Raw genomic sequence first — 14,804 nt, 5'->3', positions numbered from 1 at the left:
GTCTTACAGTGGAGAAAACTTGACCCTCTCTCTCCTTCCTCCAGTTCTTCACCATAGAATTTGATCCATACGACTAAAGTGGATTTTCCACTAGCAGGTGTGAAAACCGCCCCCCAGCTGTTCGACTAACTTAGAAAGTGGTTGGGAGCAGCCCAGTCTCATTTGTAAATTAATCCTGTGCCAGTGAAAGATGATATCAGCAGAGTTACTGGCACCTAAAACCCATCATGCCCACGGCAAGGCCCTGGATTATTCTTCAAGGATAATGGGAGAGGAGAGACAGAACACAGAAAAATAGGTCAATGATAATGCGAACCCAGAAGATGAGGCAGTGCTGTGATTCATTGACATAATTAATATTTCTCTCTAATCTGCTGAACTGTGTAGACTTTTACCACTGGCATGCCTCTGGAGCGATTAACAAGGCTGACTCATTTTCATAGTGCCCAGCAACCCCCAGCAACCTGTTGGCGGAGAGCTCAACAGAGCCCTGTTCAGCTCTGGAAAGTCAGAGAAGAGTACTAAACCCTCATGCTCGTTTAGTACTTCACACTTCATAAAGTGTTTTGAACATACAGTCTCATCACCCTTTTAAGATAAGCAAGAAAACAGTTCCATTCCCAGTTTCAAAAGGAAGGACGAGGTTTGGAGCTGGGTGTACCCCCTTGTGGGCTGGTCACACTTGAGCTCTAGCTCTGCAACTCACCTCCTCTCCTCATCAACCGCAAAGACTTAATTCTTTCCACTGAGCTCCGACCAGTGGCCGAGGTCCTCTCCTGCTTTTTCCCCAACATATTTGTTTTTCCCAACACCCAGGGTTCTTAGGCAAGTCATTTGGTTACAGGAGCTCCCTAGTGTGGCATGGCAGGTTGGCAAGTTAAAAAAAAAAAAATCAAATAAAAGGCAGCACCTTTGGACTTGTTACAGACGTGGTATAGTGTTAACTCATCTTAAAGACAGGGTAATGTGATATCACAAAGCTTTAACCCTGTGTGAACAAAGAGAGCATAGGCAAAAGAAACACAGCAGACACGGAGTTGAAAAGTAAGGTGCCCATTTGTATCATCTTTGATACTCCTGGGAGTTGTTTATGGAGCTCCTCTGCTCTGAGGATGTCCAGGAAGGATCGTGTTTGCTCATTCTTTGAGGAAGGGACTAACAGGTTTTTCCACCCACGGCAAGATTCACAGAAGTAGATCTTGTGTAGATAACTAAGTAAGAACAGAATTGGTAGAAGGAAGAATTTCCGTGGCTTTAAACTTTTAGACAAGAGTGGATCTGCTCAACTTGATGTTAGGAGAAGTGAAGGAGGGAAGTAACAGATCATGCATTTTCAAAATGGCTGGAGGTGAAGTGTCACCGAGAAGAAATGCATTTTCAATGGTCACAGGGATTTTGAAGCTCTCCAGGGGGCCGGAGAAAAGTCTTCAACACATTCCGACAAAGCTGTTAAGAGCGTTCAGGAGTTAACATGCGTGTCAAATGGCACAGTCACCCCAACTATCCTGTTAATACAAACTGAAATTTATATTGGAAATACAAATACTTGCAATCTATATAAACCTAGAGTAAAAGGGAGCATACCCTTTCTTGAAATAAAAATGCTACTGAGATTAATACACATCAGATTTCATTTCATTTCCTCCCTAGAGCAAATTGGTTTATTTCATTTGTTCATTCATTCAGCAAGTATTTATGGAGCACTGAGGATACGGGCGCTGATGAATCAGTGGTAACCAGACACGACACAGAACCTGCTCCCTGGGAGCTTACACTCAAGTGAGAAAACTCACATTTAAAACATTAATGGAGTAATAAACACCAGATTTACTCTTCGACCCAAAATAACCAAAAAAGAAAAAGAGGAATAGTACATGTAACAGGTTACATGTAACGTGTAACAATGGTTTTTAAGACATTGGATGTTAGGCAATGAGAGACAGTGATCCTGGGGGATGGGAAACACACAGTGAGCCGCGTTGTCGTGCAGACACTGTCCAGGCTGCACGAGGAGGAACTCCAGTGGACTCCCAAATTGAAGAAAAGAGCGGAGGACAAGGGGGAGACTGAGGCAGCCAGCAGCTGCAGGACAGAGGACCAGAGAAGAGAGAGCTGCAGAGAAGGCCAGATATCTGGAGAGAGCCCCTCTGATACTCATGAGAGTACTTACTGCAGAGAGCGTGTCATCCCTGGGAAAGCACCGTCTGAAAGCACTTGGAGGGAACAGCACTCAGCATTCACACAGGTGCCATTTTCCATCACCTGGACTGGAAAATTTGTAATTTCGGGGGCACGGGAAAATCTTTCCTCAGTACCAGGCAATAGTTCATCCAGACTGAACACTTCCACACCTGCCTAACAAATTATGCAAGCAAGACACATGAAGATCAAACTATTTCCCAGTAACTTAACTGCATCCCCAAACAAAGCTGAAGAAGATAAGACTACATGTTCAGCAAGGTGAAATTTACAACATGTGGCACCCAGTCGAAAGTTACAAGGTGTGCAGAGATGACTCATAATGAGGATATGTATCCAGAATTTATAAAGAACTCTCAAAACTCAAAAATTAGACAAGCAACACAGCCTTTAAAAAAAAAAAAAAGGCAAGAGATTTGAACAAAGATTTGTGGATGACAAGCATTTGAAAAGAGGCTCACCAACAGAAGTCTTAAAAAATGCAAGTTAAAAACACAGTGAGATACCCCCTCACTTTTATTAAAATGGTAAAAACGGATCACATTCAGTGATGACAAGAATGTGCAGGACCTGGAAGTCTACTTTACCGGTGGAAACAAGAACCGGTGCCGCCATGTTGGGACACAGTCTGGCAGTTTCTTAAACTGTTAAATATATACCTACCATACGGCTCAGCCATTCCACCACTGGATATTTACCTAAGAGAAATGCAAGCATATGTCCGCACAAAGACTTGCACACAAATGTTCATAACAGCTTTATTTGTAACAGCCCAAAGCTGGAAATAAACCAAATGTCCGTCAGTAGGTGAATGGAAAAATCTATCCAATGAAATACTTCTCAGATACGGGAAAAAAGAAAAACCTTTTTAAAAATGCCTTCTTGAATACATGCTACACCAACAAATCTGAAAATAATTACAGTGAGTGAAATAAGCCTAATTTTAAGGAGAGTACATATTACTATAAATTCAATTTACATTAAATCCTAGGAGATGCAAACTAATGTTCGGTGTCAGAGCAAATCAGTGCTTGCTGGGGAAAGGAGGGGTGGGTGGTAGGTGGGGGTAGGGGAGAGGGGTAACAAAGGGGGATGAGGACACTTGGGAATGATGGGTAAGAACAGAATCTTGGCAGCAGTGGTGATTTCATTTTGTGCTTATATATGTCAACACTTACACACTGTACATTTTAAATACATGCAGTTTATTGTATGTCAAGTATCCCTTGGTGAGGCTACTAAAAATATTAATGGGGGCGCCTGGCTGGCTGTTAGAACTTGTGACTTTTGATCTCAGGGTTGTGACTTCGAGCCCCACACTGGGTATAGAGGTTACTTAAAAATAAAATCTTGAAGAAAACCATGTTAATGGGCTCTGCATTCTAGAGATTCTGGCCCAACTGTTATTTCATCTTCAATATTAATTACACTTCGGCAAAAATACTTTAGAACTTTATTTTTAAAGTTGTACCAAGGAAACCAACAGCTATCAACATCAGCTCACTGGAAAACACTGTTGTACACACTAAGAAAAAGGACTAAGTGAAAATGAAGCATTATCATTCAGTAAAGGAAACCAAATCTCATCTAATTCTCAATGGTGGGGAAAACCGCTTGGCGTCCAACACTTGGTGTTTGCCAGTCAACTCCACCCTGCACGGTGCCGTGGCTTCCAGCAGCCGAGTCCTCGGGTTCAGAAACTTGAACGGTCGAGTTCAGGTGCTCTCCAAGCTCCTCAATCAGCGGCCGGCACCCTCTAAGAGCCTGGGAAGAGGCAGGTGGCTTTCCAGGACTGCCATCTGATGTCTCAGTGGCTGAGTTTCTGTACACCCCACTGGCAACAATAAACAGGGCGCTGCTTCCCTCCGGAGATGGACCTCGCAAGGGATCTGCTGTCTCAGATTCACTGCCTGTGAGCTCCACTTGTTCTGAGTCCGAACCTTCAGTCTCAGAAGACGTGGTGCTGTCTGATTCCTCGGAATCGCTGGCCTCAGGACTGGAGGAAGGGGTCTGCTGCCTGGACACGGGATGGGCTGCTTTTAACGCCGTTTCCTCCTCCTGCACAAGAAGTGCCGCGGCTTCTAGCTCTTCCAGGTCGAGGCCCAGCTGGGCCTTTGTCAGGGATACTTCCTTTAAGGCTTCTGCAAGAGCTGCTAACTTTTTGGACCTTCAAAGCCATTTGAAGAAATATTAGGACTACTGATTAATTGGCCCAGGAACAACAAAATAAAGTTAGATCCATACTTCACGTGACACTGAGATAAATCCCAAAATAGATCAAAGCTATAAATGTTAAAAAAAAAAAAAAGCAGCAAATAAAGTATTACGAGGAAATGCAAGAGATTCCCTCTCTGCCCCTAGAATGAAGAAGCCCTTTCTAACTACAACTTAAAATCCAGAAGCCACGGGGCGCCTCAGTCGGTTAAGTATCTGCCTTTGGCTCGGGTTATGATCCCAGGGTCCTGGGATAGACACCCACGTAGGGCTCCCTGTTCAGCGGGGAGCCTTTTTCTCCCTCTCCTTTTGCCACTCCCTCTGCTTGTGCTCTCTTTCTCTATCAAATAAATAAATAAAATCTTAAAAAAAAAAAAATCCGGAAGCCACAAAAGAAAAGCAAAGACTGACAAATTCAATTTAAAAAAAAAAAAAAACAACAAAAAACAAAGTTCTGTAAAACCAAAACCAACAACAACAACAAAACAAAACATTATCAAGTCAAAAGGCTAATTCAAAATTGAGAAAAATACTGGCAATTCATGTCACAGAGCAAGGCCTAATCTCCCCAAAAGGGTTCCTAAAAATGGGCTATAACAGTTCATCAGAAAAATGGACAACAGACATAAGCAGATAATTCCCACAAAAGGAAATATAAATGCCTGTAAAACATACGAAAAGATGTTCAACTCCAGTCAAATAAGAGAAGAACAAACGAAAGTCACACTGAGATACATTTTTCATTTATCACAGTGGCAAATATCCAAACACTAGCTTAGCATGACTAGCCAGGCTGTGAAAACGGCACCTCCCTATACTGCTGATGAGAAATTAAACAGGTCTGACCCCTGTGAAGGAGACGTTGGCAATAACTTACAAAACTGAAAATGTACATACCCTTGACCCGGCAATAGCACATCTGGAAATTAAACACATATGCTACAGAACAGAGGCCAAGGTTATTTACTCCAGCATTGCTTTTCATACCCGGAAATGGGAAACAACAAAATGCCCCCGATTATGGGACTGGTTAAACAAGTTACGGACTCTCCTCTCTGAGCAAAGGAAGAGTCTAGGGCTGTGTAAGGAACAAAGCTGTTCATGGGCTAACCCAGATATCCTGTTTCACAGCAACAGCAAAAAGCATGCCATATGTGTATGCTATCTTTTATGTTAAAAAATGAGAAAGAAATATAAACACATCTATTTGCCTGTATACTTATCAATAAACCTGGAAAGCTATAGAAAACACTAGCTTACGTGGGGGGAAGGGGTGGGGACTAGAAAGGTGGAGGATGGTGATGGCAAAAGGGAGGCTTTTCACTGCATATTATTTTTAAACCTCTGTGAACACTAATTCCTATTCAAAAGTTTTAAATATATGAAAAATAAAATGCAGTACTACAGAAAGCAGCATTAAGTACTTTTTATTTTTATCAGAACACCGTTTCGTGTTATATCAGAGGGTATTTTTCTAAATTTGTAATGTTACCTTATACTAAATATAAACTTTTTAACTTGGATGAATTAGTTTTTTTTCTTTTTGTTATGAAAGAAGCAACGAAAAGCATACTCTGAGTGTCCAAAAACCCTGTCTTCACTCTCCCAGAGAGGAAAATCGGAAGTGACGATGGAAATGGGTGGCAGTAAGTGAAAGTGGTCAGCACAGTGACATGGCTTCTACGCGTCTCTACGTTTGAAGGTGAAATGAGCATACAGAACAGCTTAGCAGCTTTGAGACACGCTGGAGGAGGGTGAGTTCACAAGGCAAGTTCACTCCTGAAAGAGCTGTCTATCCCATAACATTGAGAAAATGAAGCTTCATTTCACTGGAGCTGAAGTGACTGGTGGGGCAATGGAAATGAGTGAAAAAAGGCGGTATTTTTCACCTAAGTGCCTCGATGTATCTGAGACCCTTTGGTCTCAGAATATGTGCCATGATAATGAAATTTGGTGCAAGGAAGCTCTGTCCCCACTGCTGGCCCTCCACAAGCGCAGGCAGCATCCACGGACAGGTGCAAGGAGCAGCGAGTGGGGGGCATGGCCACGGGCAACAGCGATCATGGAGGGCAACCTTCTCATATGCAAGGAAACCCCCAAGTGTCAGGGCTGGAAACCCCAGAGCTTAGGAAAAGGAAGGTGGCTAGGGTAAAGAGAAAAACTAGGATAAGATCAGCTGACGTCAGCTTATGATTCACCAGAGGGTTATAAACTCTGGATGTTCTCACCAGTTTGAGACATCTCGAGGAGCACAGTTATGGAGTAAGATGGTTTCAATGTAATTTACAACCACGTCCAAGGTGGGTATCGATGGTGTTCACCCACACCTGTTTTGAAACCCTGATGACCACTGGTAAAGAATTTGGTCCGAGGTAGTGGACTAGTCTGAGACATGTCTGCCCTACGGCCCTGTCAGCCCAGGAGCTAGTTCGCTGCCATCTTTTTCACTGAAGCAGGTCTTCTCAGGGTGGCAACCTGCAGCTTTAAGAGAGAAAGAGCAAGGAATCTGGGAAATGCCTCTCACTAAATCATAATATTAGAAATAAAATTTTAAGATAAAAGCTCTTACTTCAGTGACCATACATCTCACATTTTTACAAGCCAGGACAAATACTTCCAACAATATACAAAAGATGATGATCCAAAAACACTTGCTCCAAATGACAACCTCTCGGGTCAGTTTCAACTCTGTCCACATTACAGACATAAGAGAAGGCTGGAGGGGTAAGAGACCTGCTGAAGTTCACCCAGCTAATGAGGCACAGTCAAGATCGGAAACCCGTGCCTTAGAGCCCCAGGGCGCTCCCTCCTCTGCCACAGGGCCTCCCACGAATAGCCAGGCTCTGAAGTTTCCAGTCCCAAGACCACATTCTTCACTTCTCCCCAGCTACAGCTCTATTCAACATCTTCCAAATGAGCAAGTTCTGACAGGTACAGGCACAGAAGTCTGCAAACATTGATGGTTTAGCTTAGCAAGCTTCAATGAAGTACACATCTAAGCCTGAATGACAGAGGCTTAGAACCGGAAGAAAACATATGGATAATTTTTGTGGGAACAATGAAGAGAGTAGATGTGTCAACTCTCAAGATGAAACTATCTGGATCTTTGCTATTGTCTACTCTACTGTATCTGTCGTGTGTAACAGAACAAATTTGGAATTTCAAAGCCTCTCACCTGTAATCCTGGCTCTTTTCAGACCCAGCCGACCCCACAAATGTGAGACTAAAAAGGATCCACTCTGATAGGCAGGAAAATGGCTCAGATGAGCCATGTGATCCTATCAGGACCCGTGCCTGTTACTGGGTAATGTGAATTTTTATCCTGCAGTTTGTTTCTCATTTTAAGTGCTATATCACATTTAAAGTGACTGGTTTATATAAAATATGTAAAAAAAAAAAAATGGGAGCACAGTCAATTAAGCATACAACTCTTGGTTTCAGCTCAGGTCATAATCTCAGGGTCATGCGATTGAGCCCCACGTTGGGCTCCATGGTCAGCACAGAGTCTGCTCGAGATACTCTCTCTCCCTCTGTCCCTCCAACTCATGCTCTCTTTCTCTCTTTCTGAAATAAATAAATCTTTTTTTTAAAGAAATTAAGTAAAAAATGAATTCTGTGTTCATTTATGATTCTTCACCATGCTGACTCATCTCTATTCCTTATTAGTCCTACTTTTACTACTACCTCAAGCTGGCTAGTTTCCTAAATTACTATTAAAGTTGTGACAGAAACCTTAAGTTTATGGAAGAGCATTCTGAATTCACCATCTAAAGAATGCTAGAATAATAAGGAATTAAAAATTTCAAAACATCACTGATGTAGAATGTGACCTAATGGCTCAAGGAATGAAAGTTGGGTTTGTTTCTATTCAATTATTTTGAATAGAATTATTGTAGCAATCATTGTTTGCAATTAAAAAAAAACAACTATTCATTTGGAGAAAAAAAAATTAAGCCATTAAAGAGGAGCCTTTTTGTTCTTTCAACCACTGGTACAATTAGAGTTGGTTCTAAGTCTGCCACTCCTTGTAAATTCTAGAACCTAACTCCACAATGTCCCTTTCCATTTCAGAAAGCACCGCAATAATGTAGTTAGTGGTTTTTCCACTGTCACACTCAAAACAGACCAGCTAGTTCATGTCAAAAAGCTCTGTCAATCAAGTGACATTATTAGTTAACCAGAATGCTTACAAACACCAGGTACGTTCAGATACAAAGTCATGAATACACTGAGTTACTATTGTACTTACAGTATATATTTTATATCTAAGTGAAGAGCACCTACTGGTTAAGAATGTATTCAATCAGGAGTGAAGAGATTCATCTTTTAAAAGAGACATAATGATTGGATCACAGTGATGTTATATTTTAATAAAATATTCAAAACGGGTTTTCCTTAGAAAGTTTTTGGAAATGTAACACTACCATGTAACTTGTAAAAAACTTTCATTCTGTTTGTATATGTGAAATAATACCTTACTTGGAGGATTTTTTTTTTTTTAATCAAAAATGGCTCTTCGACAAGTTCCAGTGAATACAAGTACCACGACAGAGTTTCAGTCACAGTGGGAAGTACATGCCTTTCCCATGGCTAAGCTAACAGAGAATTCCCTCAATTATTTCATATCTTGGTGACTGTGTTAAAGGGTAGGGGACTGCATGGCCTTATGAAAGAACCAAAACAAAGTGCAAAAGGAGCCCTAAAATGTAGGAAAACCTGGGTATAAATAGAAAGCATACATCCTGTTTCTTGTTGTAGAATTTTGTCTCCAACTATCAATCAACTTTTCACCACTTCCTGCAATAGCAGATCTACTATAAATCTCGTAGTAACTGACTAGGTTTCATTTCCTCTGCCAAAACCCACTAACCTGCCAGGCATGACATACTGACACTAGAGCGAGCAACTGATAATATAAGACAGGGCGCCAGTGAGGCAATTCAACAAACATTTCATACTGGATGATGGAATACACTGACTTGGCCTTTGAATTTCAAAGGACACACACACACACACATACCAGGTTCTGTCTGGGGACAAACAGTACAACAACTTTCTTTTTAAAAGGTATCGATGATAATGGCATATAATCATAATCCCAGTCTACTGAAAAGAACCAGTTCCAAACTTCAGAAATCCTCTGTACAAAACACACTTATGGAGTCTGATGTAAAATATAATGCATTAGTTTTAAGTAGAAGTTGCTAGTGACAGTCGTCTCTTGAAAGCTACCATGAAACACAAGTACGACTGATGCACAGGTGAAGAGAGAAGTGTATGTTATCTCACTATACTAGTGAAAACTGCCCCTAGCTCAGTTATTAACAGAAACAATCCATTTCTTTAAACAAAAAGCTACGTATTGAATACAGAAAATACTGCAAGTTATTCAAGCCATATTGAGTTTGGGGCAGTGAAATCACTTTCCACCTATTTCCAACCTGACATAATACCTTCCTGGGCCGGACTATGAAGATTAACATGTAGTCCATGAAATAGCAGAATTTTCCGAAAACGCCCTGTATTATTTCCTAGGGCTTAATAAACTACCACAAACTGGGGCTTAAAACAACAGAAAGTTCTTTTCTTACAGTTCTAGAAGCTAGAAGTCCCTTCTAAGGCTCTGAGGGAGAACCTGTCCCATACCTCTGGCTTCTCATGTTGCTGGCAACCCTGGGCATTCCTTGGCTTACAGACCCATCACTCCAAATTCTGCCTCTGTCATCACAAGGCACTCTTTCTGTTGTGTCTGTTTCTTTACATGCTGTCTTCCCTCTGGAAGTATCTCTGTGTCTCTTCTCCTCTCCCTACAAGGATACCAGTCATACTAGATTAAGGGGCCACCATACTCCAGCATGACCTCATTTTAACTATCACTTAAAATCTACAATAACCCTATTTCCAAATAAGATCATATATTCAAGTTCTGGGAATTTTGAGGGGATACTCTCCAACATACTACACCCCTTATGGCTGAAACAAAGAGTGGAGATGCTCATTAATGGAAGATAAATTAAGACCAAAAAAGGTCACTTAAGGTAAATCAACATAAAAGGCCAAAGTTTAATAGTAAATAGTAACCCAAAAAAGGTTAAGATTTCACCTTCAAAAAAAATTATGAACTACACCAACAAGTTCATAAAATACTTAATGATTTAATATGTAGGTTGTAACTGCAACTATGTGCCATTTCCCCCAATGAACAAAGAGTAAACCAAATATTGTGTTTTTAACAATTTTGTTCTAGCAAAATTCCAGTGTAGTGCTATATGACATTTATCACTTTAGGTCAGCCTTTTAGAGCAAATCAGAGAACAAATAATCACCAAGGCATCAACAGTTTTCTCAAGGGTTTTCCAATCGTGTGATATTCAAATGATTCCTTTGGCATTTAAAGACTTCCCCCTAATGTCCCTATTACTGTAGAGTTTCCTTCTTCAACTATTAACTAATCCCACGCTTCCAAGCCTCAGTGTCAGTGGTTGTGTGCTTCCCTCAAGTACAACTCCTGTATCACTTTCACTGCCCTTGTGAAGTCCTTGATCTTCTGCCCAATCTGCAATTTATTTGCACTGTACAGTATCAGCGATCAACAAGAGGCCGAACAACAAAAACACTGGCCGGATGTGTGGATAGGATGCTAGGAAGGAAATAATATCCTAGAATAGGGACTAAATTAAGTGGTTTGATCATTAGTGAATATTTCTGCGTTTTGACTATCATCACTTCTCTTTCTAACTCTGTTAAGTACAGAAATTTGAATCAATATTCAGAAATAAGGGGCCCCCACCCGCATGACACACATATGTAGCTGCACTAGATACACAAACATGCACACATTTTAGAGCGAAGTAAATGACTCCATATAAAAAAATTGCTATGGTAATCCCACATACGTTAGAGCATGCCTCAGGAAGGTCAATGAAGGCTTACCCAAATCCACAGAGGTTACTATTTACTTCTTCACTGATACCCATCTAAGAAGTGGAAGGGTGAAGATGATAAACAGATTAAGAAAGGTACAATGTTCATAAAGAACTGTCTGAGGGGCGCCTGGGTGGCTCAGTGGATTAAGCCTCTGCCTTCAGCTCGGATCATGATCACAGGGTCCTGGGATCGAGCCCCGCATCGGGCTCTCTGCTCAGCAGGGAGCCTGCTTCCTCCTCTCTCTCTGCCTGTCTCTCTACCTACTTGTGATCTCTGTCTTTCAAATAAATACATAAAATCTTTGGAGGCGGGGGAGGGAGAACTGTTTGAAAGAAATGTACTCAATCTCTCCCTGAAATGGTTTTGCATTTATGCCAGACCGAATCAGATTAGCAGAGATGGAAATGTGAGTCCCATCAACTTGCCACCTTTCCCCCTACTCCCCCTGCCTCCCAGCAGAACTGCTTTTGCTGAAATGCTTCACTGCAATCCTCCAAACTGATATTCAGAGTCGATTTCAAAACTGGCCCCACAAAACTCTGGGCAGTGTGAAACTCAAAGGCCTCCTTCTCTGTACTGGCTATTAGGAAAGTAAAATCTGTGACCTGCCTGGCATGATGCAATGTATCCGAAGCTCTGTCTTGCCTCCCTTTTCATTTTGTTGCTTTTTTCCTTCTTTGATCACACCTTTAATTAACACCATTTGTTTTATACATACACAAACACACACACACACGCTTTAAATAATTTCTGGTACAAGGCAAAGAATAAATATATAATTTGAATGAAACCAAATAGCTGGTTAAGTAAAAAATACACAAAAATGAAAACAAAACAAACAACAACAACAAAAAAACCCCACTTCTGTTGGACAGAAAAGAATATGGGGAAGTGAGGATTATGGGTCCAAGGCTGATGATTCCGTGAAGCACGACATTTTGGGTATGTCAGATTTGAACAATTCTGACAGTATTTCTACATTTCATCTATGTGAAAAGGGCAGACAGCGTTGTTTAGTAACAGAGGTGCAGTACTTTGACCTCTTAGCTGTTCAGATGAAATGGCTGTTCAGATTCCATTAAACTAAGTGGAGGTCAGTCAACAAGATGGAAAAGGCATTACTACGAAGGTGGTAGAACAAAGGTATTATGGGTGGAAATGTGTCCCCCATAAAGATATGTTCAAGTCCTAACCCCCAAAACCTGTCAATACGACCTTAGTTGGAAATAGGATCTTTGCAGATATAATCAAATCAAGATGAGGTTATTCCGGGTTTAGGCAGGTCCACAATCCAATGACTCCAGGGGGACTGGTGTCCTTACCACAGTACTGAATGAAGAGACAGACAGAGAAGGCCACGTGATAATGGTGGCAGAGACTGGAGTGATGTATCTACAAGTCATGGCATGTCAAAGATTGCTCACCACCACCAGAAGCTAGGAAAGAGGCATGGAACCGACACTCCCCTGAAACCTCCAGAAGGAACCAACCCTGTGGAGGACTTCCGGCCTCCAGAACTTTGACAGAACAGCTTTCTGTTGTTTTAAGCCATCTGGTTTGTGGTCATTTGTTACAGTGGTCCTAGGACACTAATAGAGAGGGGTATGTTGGGATCAAGATCTTTAGAGCTGAACGGAAATCAGAAAGCATCACATACAACCTCTTGGTTTTACAGATGAAAAAATGACACCACCAAAAATATCAACAGCAGCGAGGCACAGAAAAGTTTCCTTCGCCAGTAAGATGCAGAGAATGGGATGAGTCTGTTTCTAATTCCCCTCTGAATCCAAACACCATGGTTCTACATTTCTCTGTTATGATCATGATGTTTCCCTGTGTAAAAACCTGCAGTGGCTTCCCAAAACAGAATAAAATCCAAAATCCCCAGTGGGGACAAAGCCCCAGAGATCTGGCCCATGGGTCCTGCCCGCCTCTCAGTGAGGTCACCCCGCCATTAGTGTCCCAGTCACTGTGTTCCACTCGCTGCCCTCTCTCCATCCCGAGGACATATTAATGCATTCGTGCCTCAAGGCCCTTGCACTTGTTGTACCCTTCTTCTGGAACACTCCTCCCTTAGGTCTTCCCATGCGGGGGTCTTATTTAGTACTCAGCTAAAATCCCACCTCAGTCTTAGAAAAGCTGCGTAAAGCAGCACTTCAGAAGCAATTTCATGTCATGAGACACACAGACGATGCCATCTGCCTGGCGTGACATGGGGTCTGCATCCCCGCCAGCCTGAGGGCTGAGAGGCCAGTACCTTCATTCCCCTGACACCCATTCACGATGCCACAGAACACCAACTAGTATGCTCTGTCCTTTGCACTCCAACTACTTATACTCAGACCTACTATTGAACTTGGTGAAACAGGACAAGTTTTAAGGTCTACAGAAATGGAGGTTTTGATGGAGTTTTTCAAACATGTCCTTTTTGTCTCCACTTTCCCATCTTGAAAGCAGAATGAAAATGACTGCTTCCAAATTTCCTGGCATGCTCTGAGAAGGAAAGACCGGGTTAAGTGATTTAATGTGTTTATTTCTTTGTGTGCTTGTTCTAAATGCTAAAACTTTCCTTGGTTACAAAATATAAAGTTAGTGCGCTCTGCCACTTTGACAATACTGAGACAGGAAAATACTTAAGTGCTGGTACGTTGACCACATCCACAGGCTGAAGCATGCAGCTCTCCAAATTATGACAGGAGTCAAAAACTTTGAAAATTCAAAATATTTATCCACTCACTGGTATGATACACGGTGGAATGTCTTCTTAAATACACATTGCCATGGTATGAAGCAGTTAATCCTGAACTGTTCTGTGGTTTCTTAGTGACAAGCTTGTTCTATAAAATGAATGACAGTGGTACACTGCCTGCTCCCTGGTTTGGCTCTTCCGGAATTATTAATTGTCTGACATATCACATCAGCGCTGCCTCTTTCCACTCGCTGGGAACCATGGTTAATAGGCTCTCCAAAGGAAGTCTGGAACCTTTGATTTCCTGGGGAGAAAACAGGAACAACAGGACAGGACACAGCTCTGGGACAGACCACTCCTCCCAAGGGTCAGGCACAGCACTAAGTGGCCACCTCTGGGGCAGGCCTGCGGTACCCTCCTCTGCTCTTCCACAAAACCACCCCATGCTATGCCCATCAGGACAGCTCACTGATAGGAATAAGGGCAGCGAATGAACCTGTCTCCCCTCTGCAGGGAAGACAGAGCTGAAGCACTGAGCTCCTTCCTAAATGCAGACCCACTAGGTTTGCTCCTTGTTGGACCCGGAAAGCTATGCCCTGCAGGGAAGGAGTCCCGCTGGCGTGTCAAAGGCAAAGAGGAAAGTGCTCAGAAATAAGCCACCTAGAGTTTACTCAATGCCCAACCTCCCCAATGCCCCTGCTTCACACTCCTTACACAACTACAGGACTACACAACTAGCTGCACACCTTCTTAGACTTGATGTCCTCAGATCAAT

General features: G+C 42.1%; 1 protein-coding gene across 1 annotated transcript in view; it reads right to left on the bottom strand.

The window, feature by feature from the left end:
* Positions 1–2,934: 2,934 nt before the first annotated feature.
* SHQ1 (SHQ1, H/ACA ribonucleoprotein assembly factor) overlaps positions 2,935–14,804 on the bottom strand; it is a 94,998-nt gene continuing 83,128 nt past the window's right edge. Inside the window, exon 11 of the mRNA XM_080812177.1 lies at positions 2,935–4,366. Within this exon, the coding sequence (XP_080668303.1) occupies positions 3,787–4,366 (580 nt within the window). The 3' untranslated portion in view covers positions 2,935–3,786. The remainder of the gene's footprint in view (positions 4,367–14,804) is intronic.

This window comes from Martes martes (genome assembly GCF_963455335.1).
Source record: "Martes martes genome assembly, chromosome: 1".
Taxonomy (NCBI): domain Eukaryota; kingdom Metazoa; phylum Chordata; class Mammalia; order Carnivora; family Mustelidae; genus Martes; species Martes martes.
Note: the sequence above shows the minus strand (reverse complement) of the source record. Positions and strands in the feature narration are given on the sequence as shown.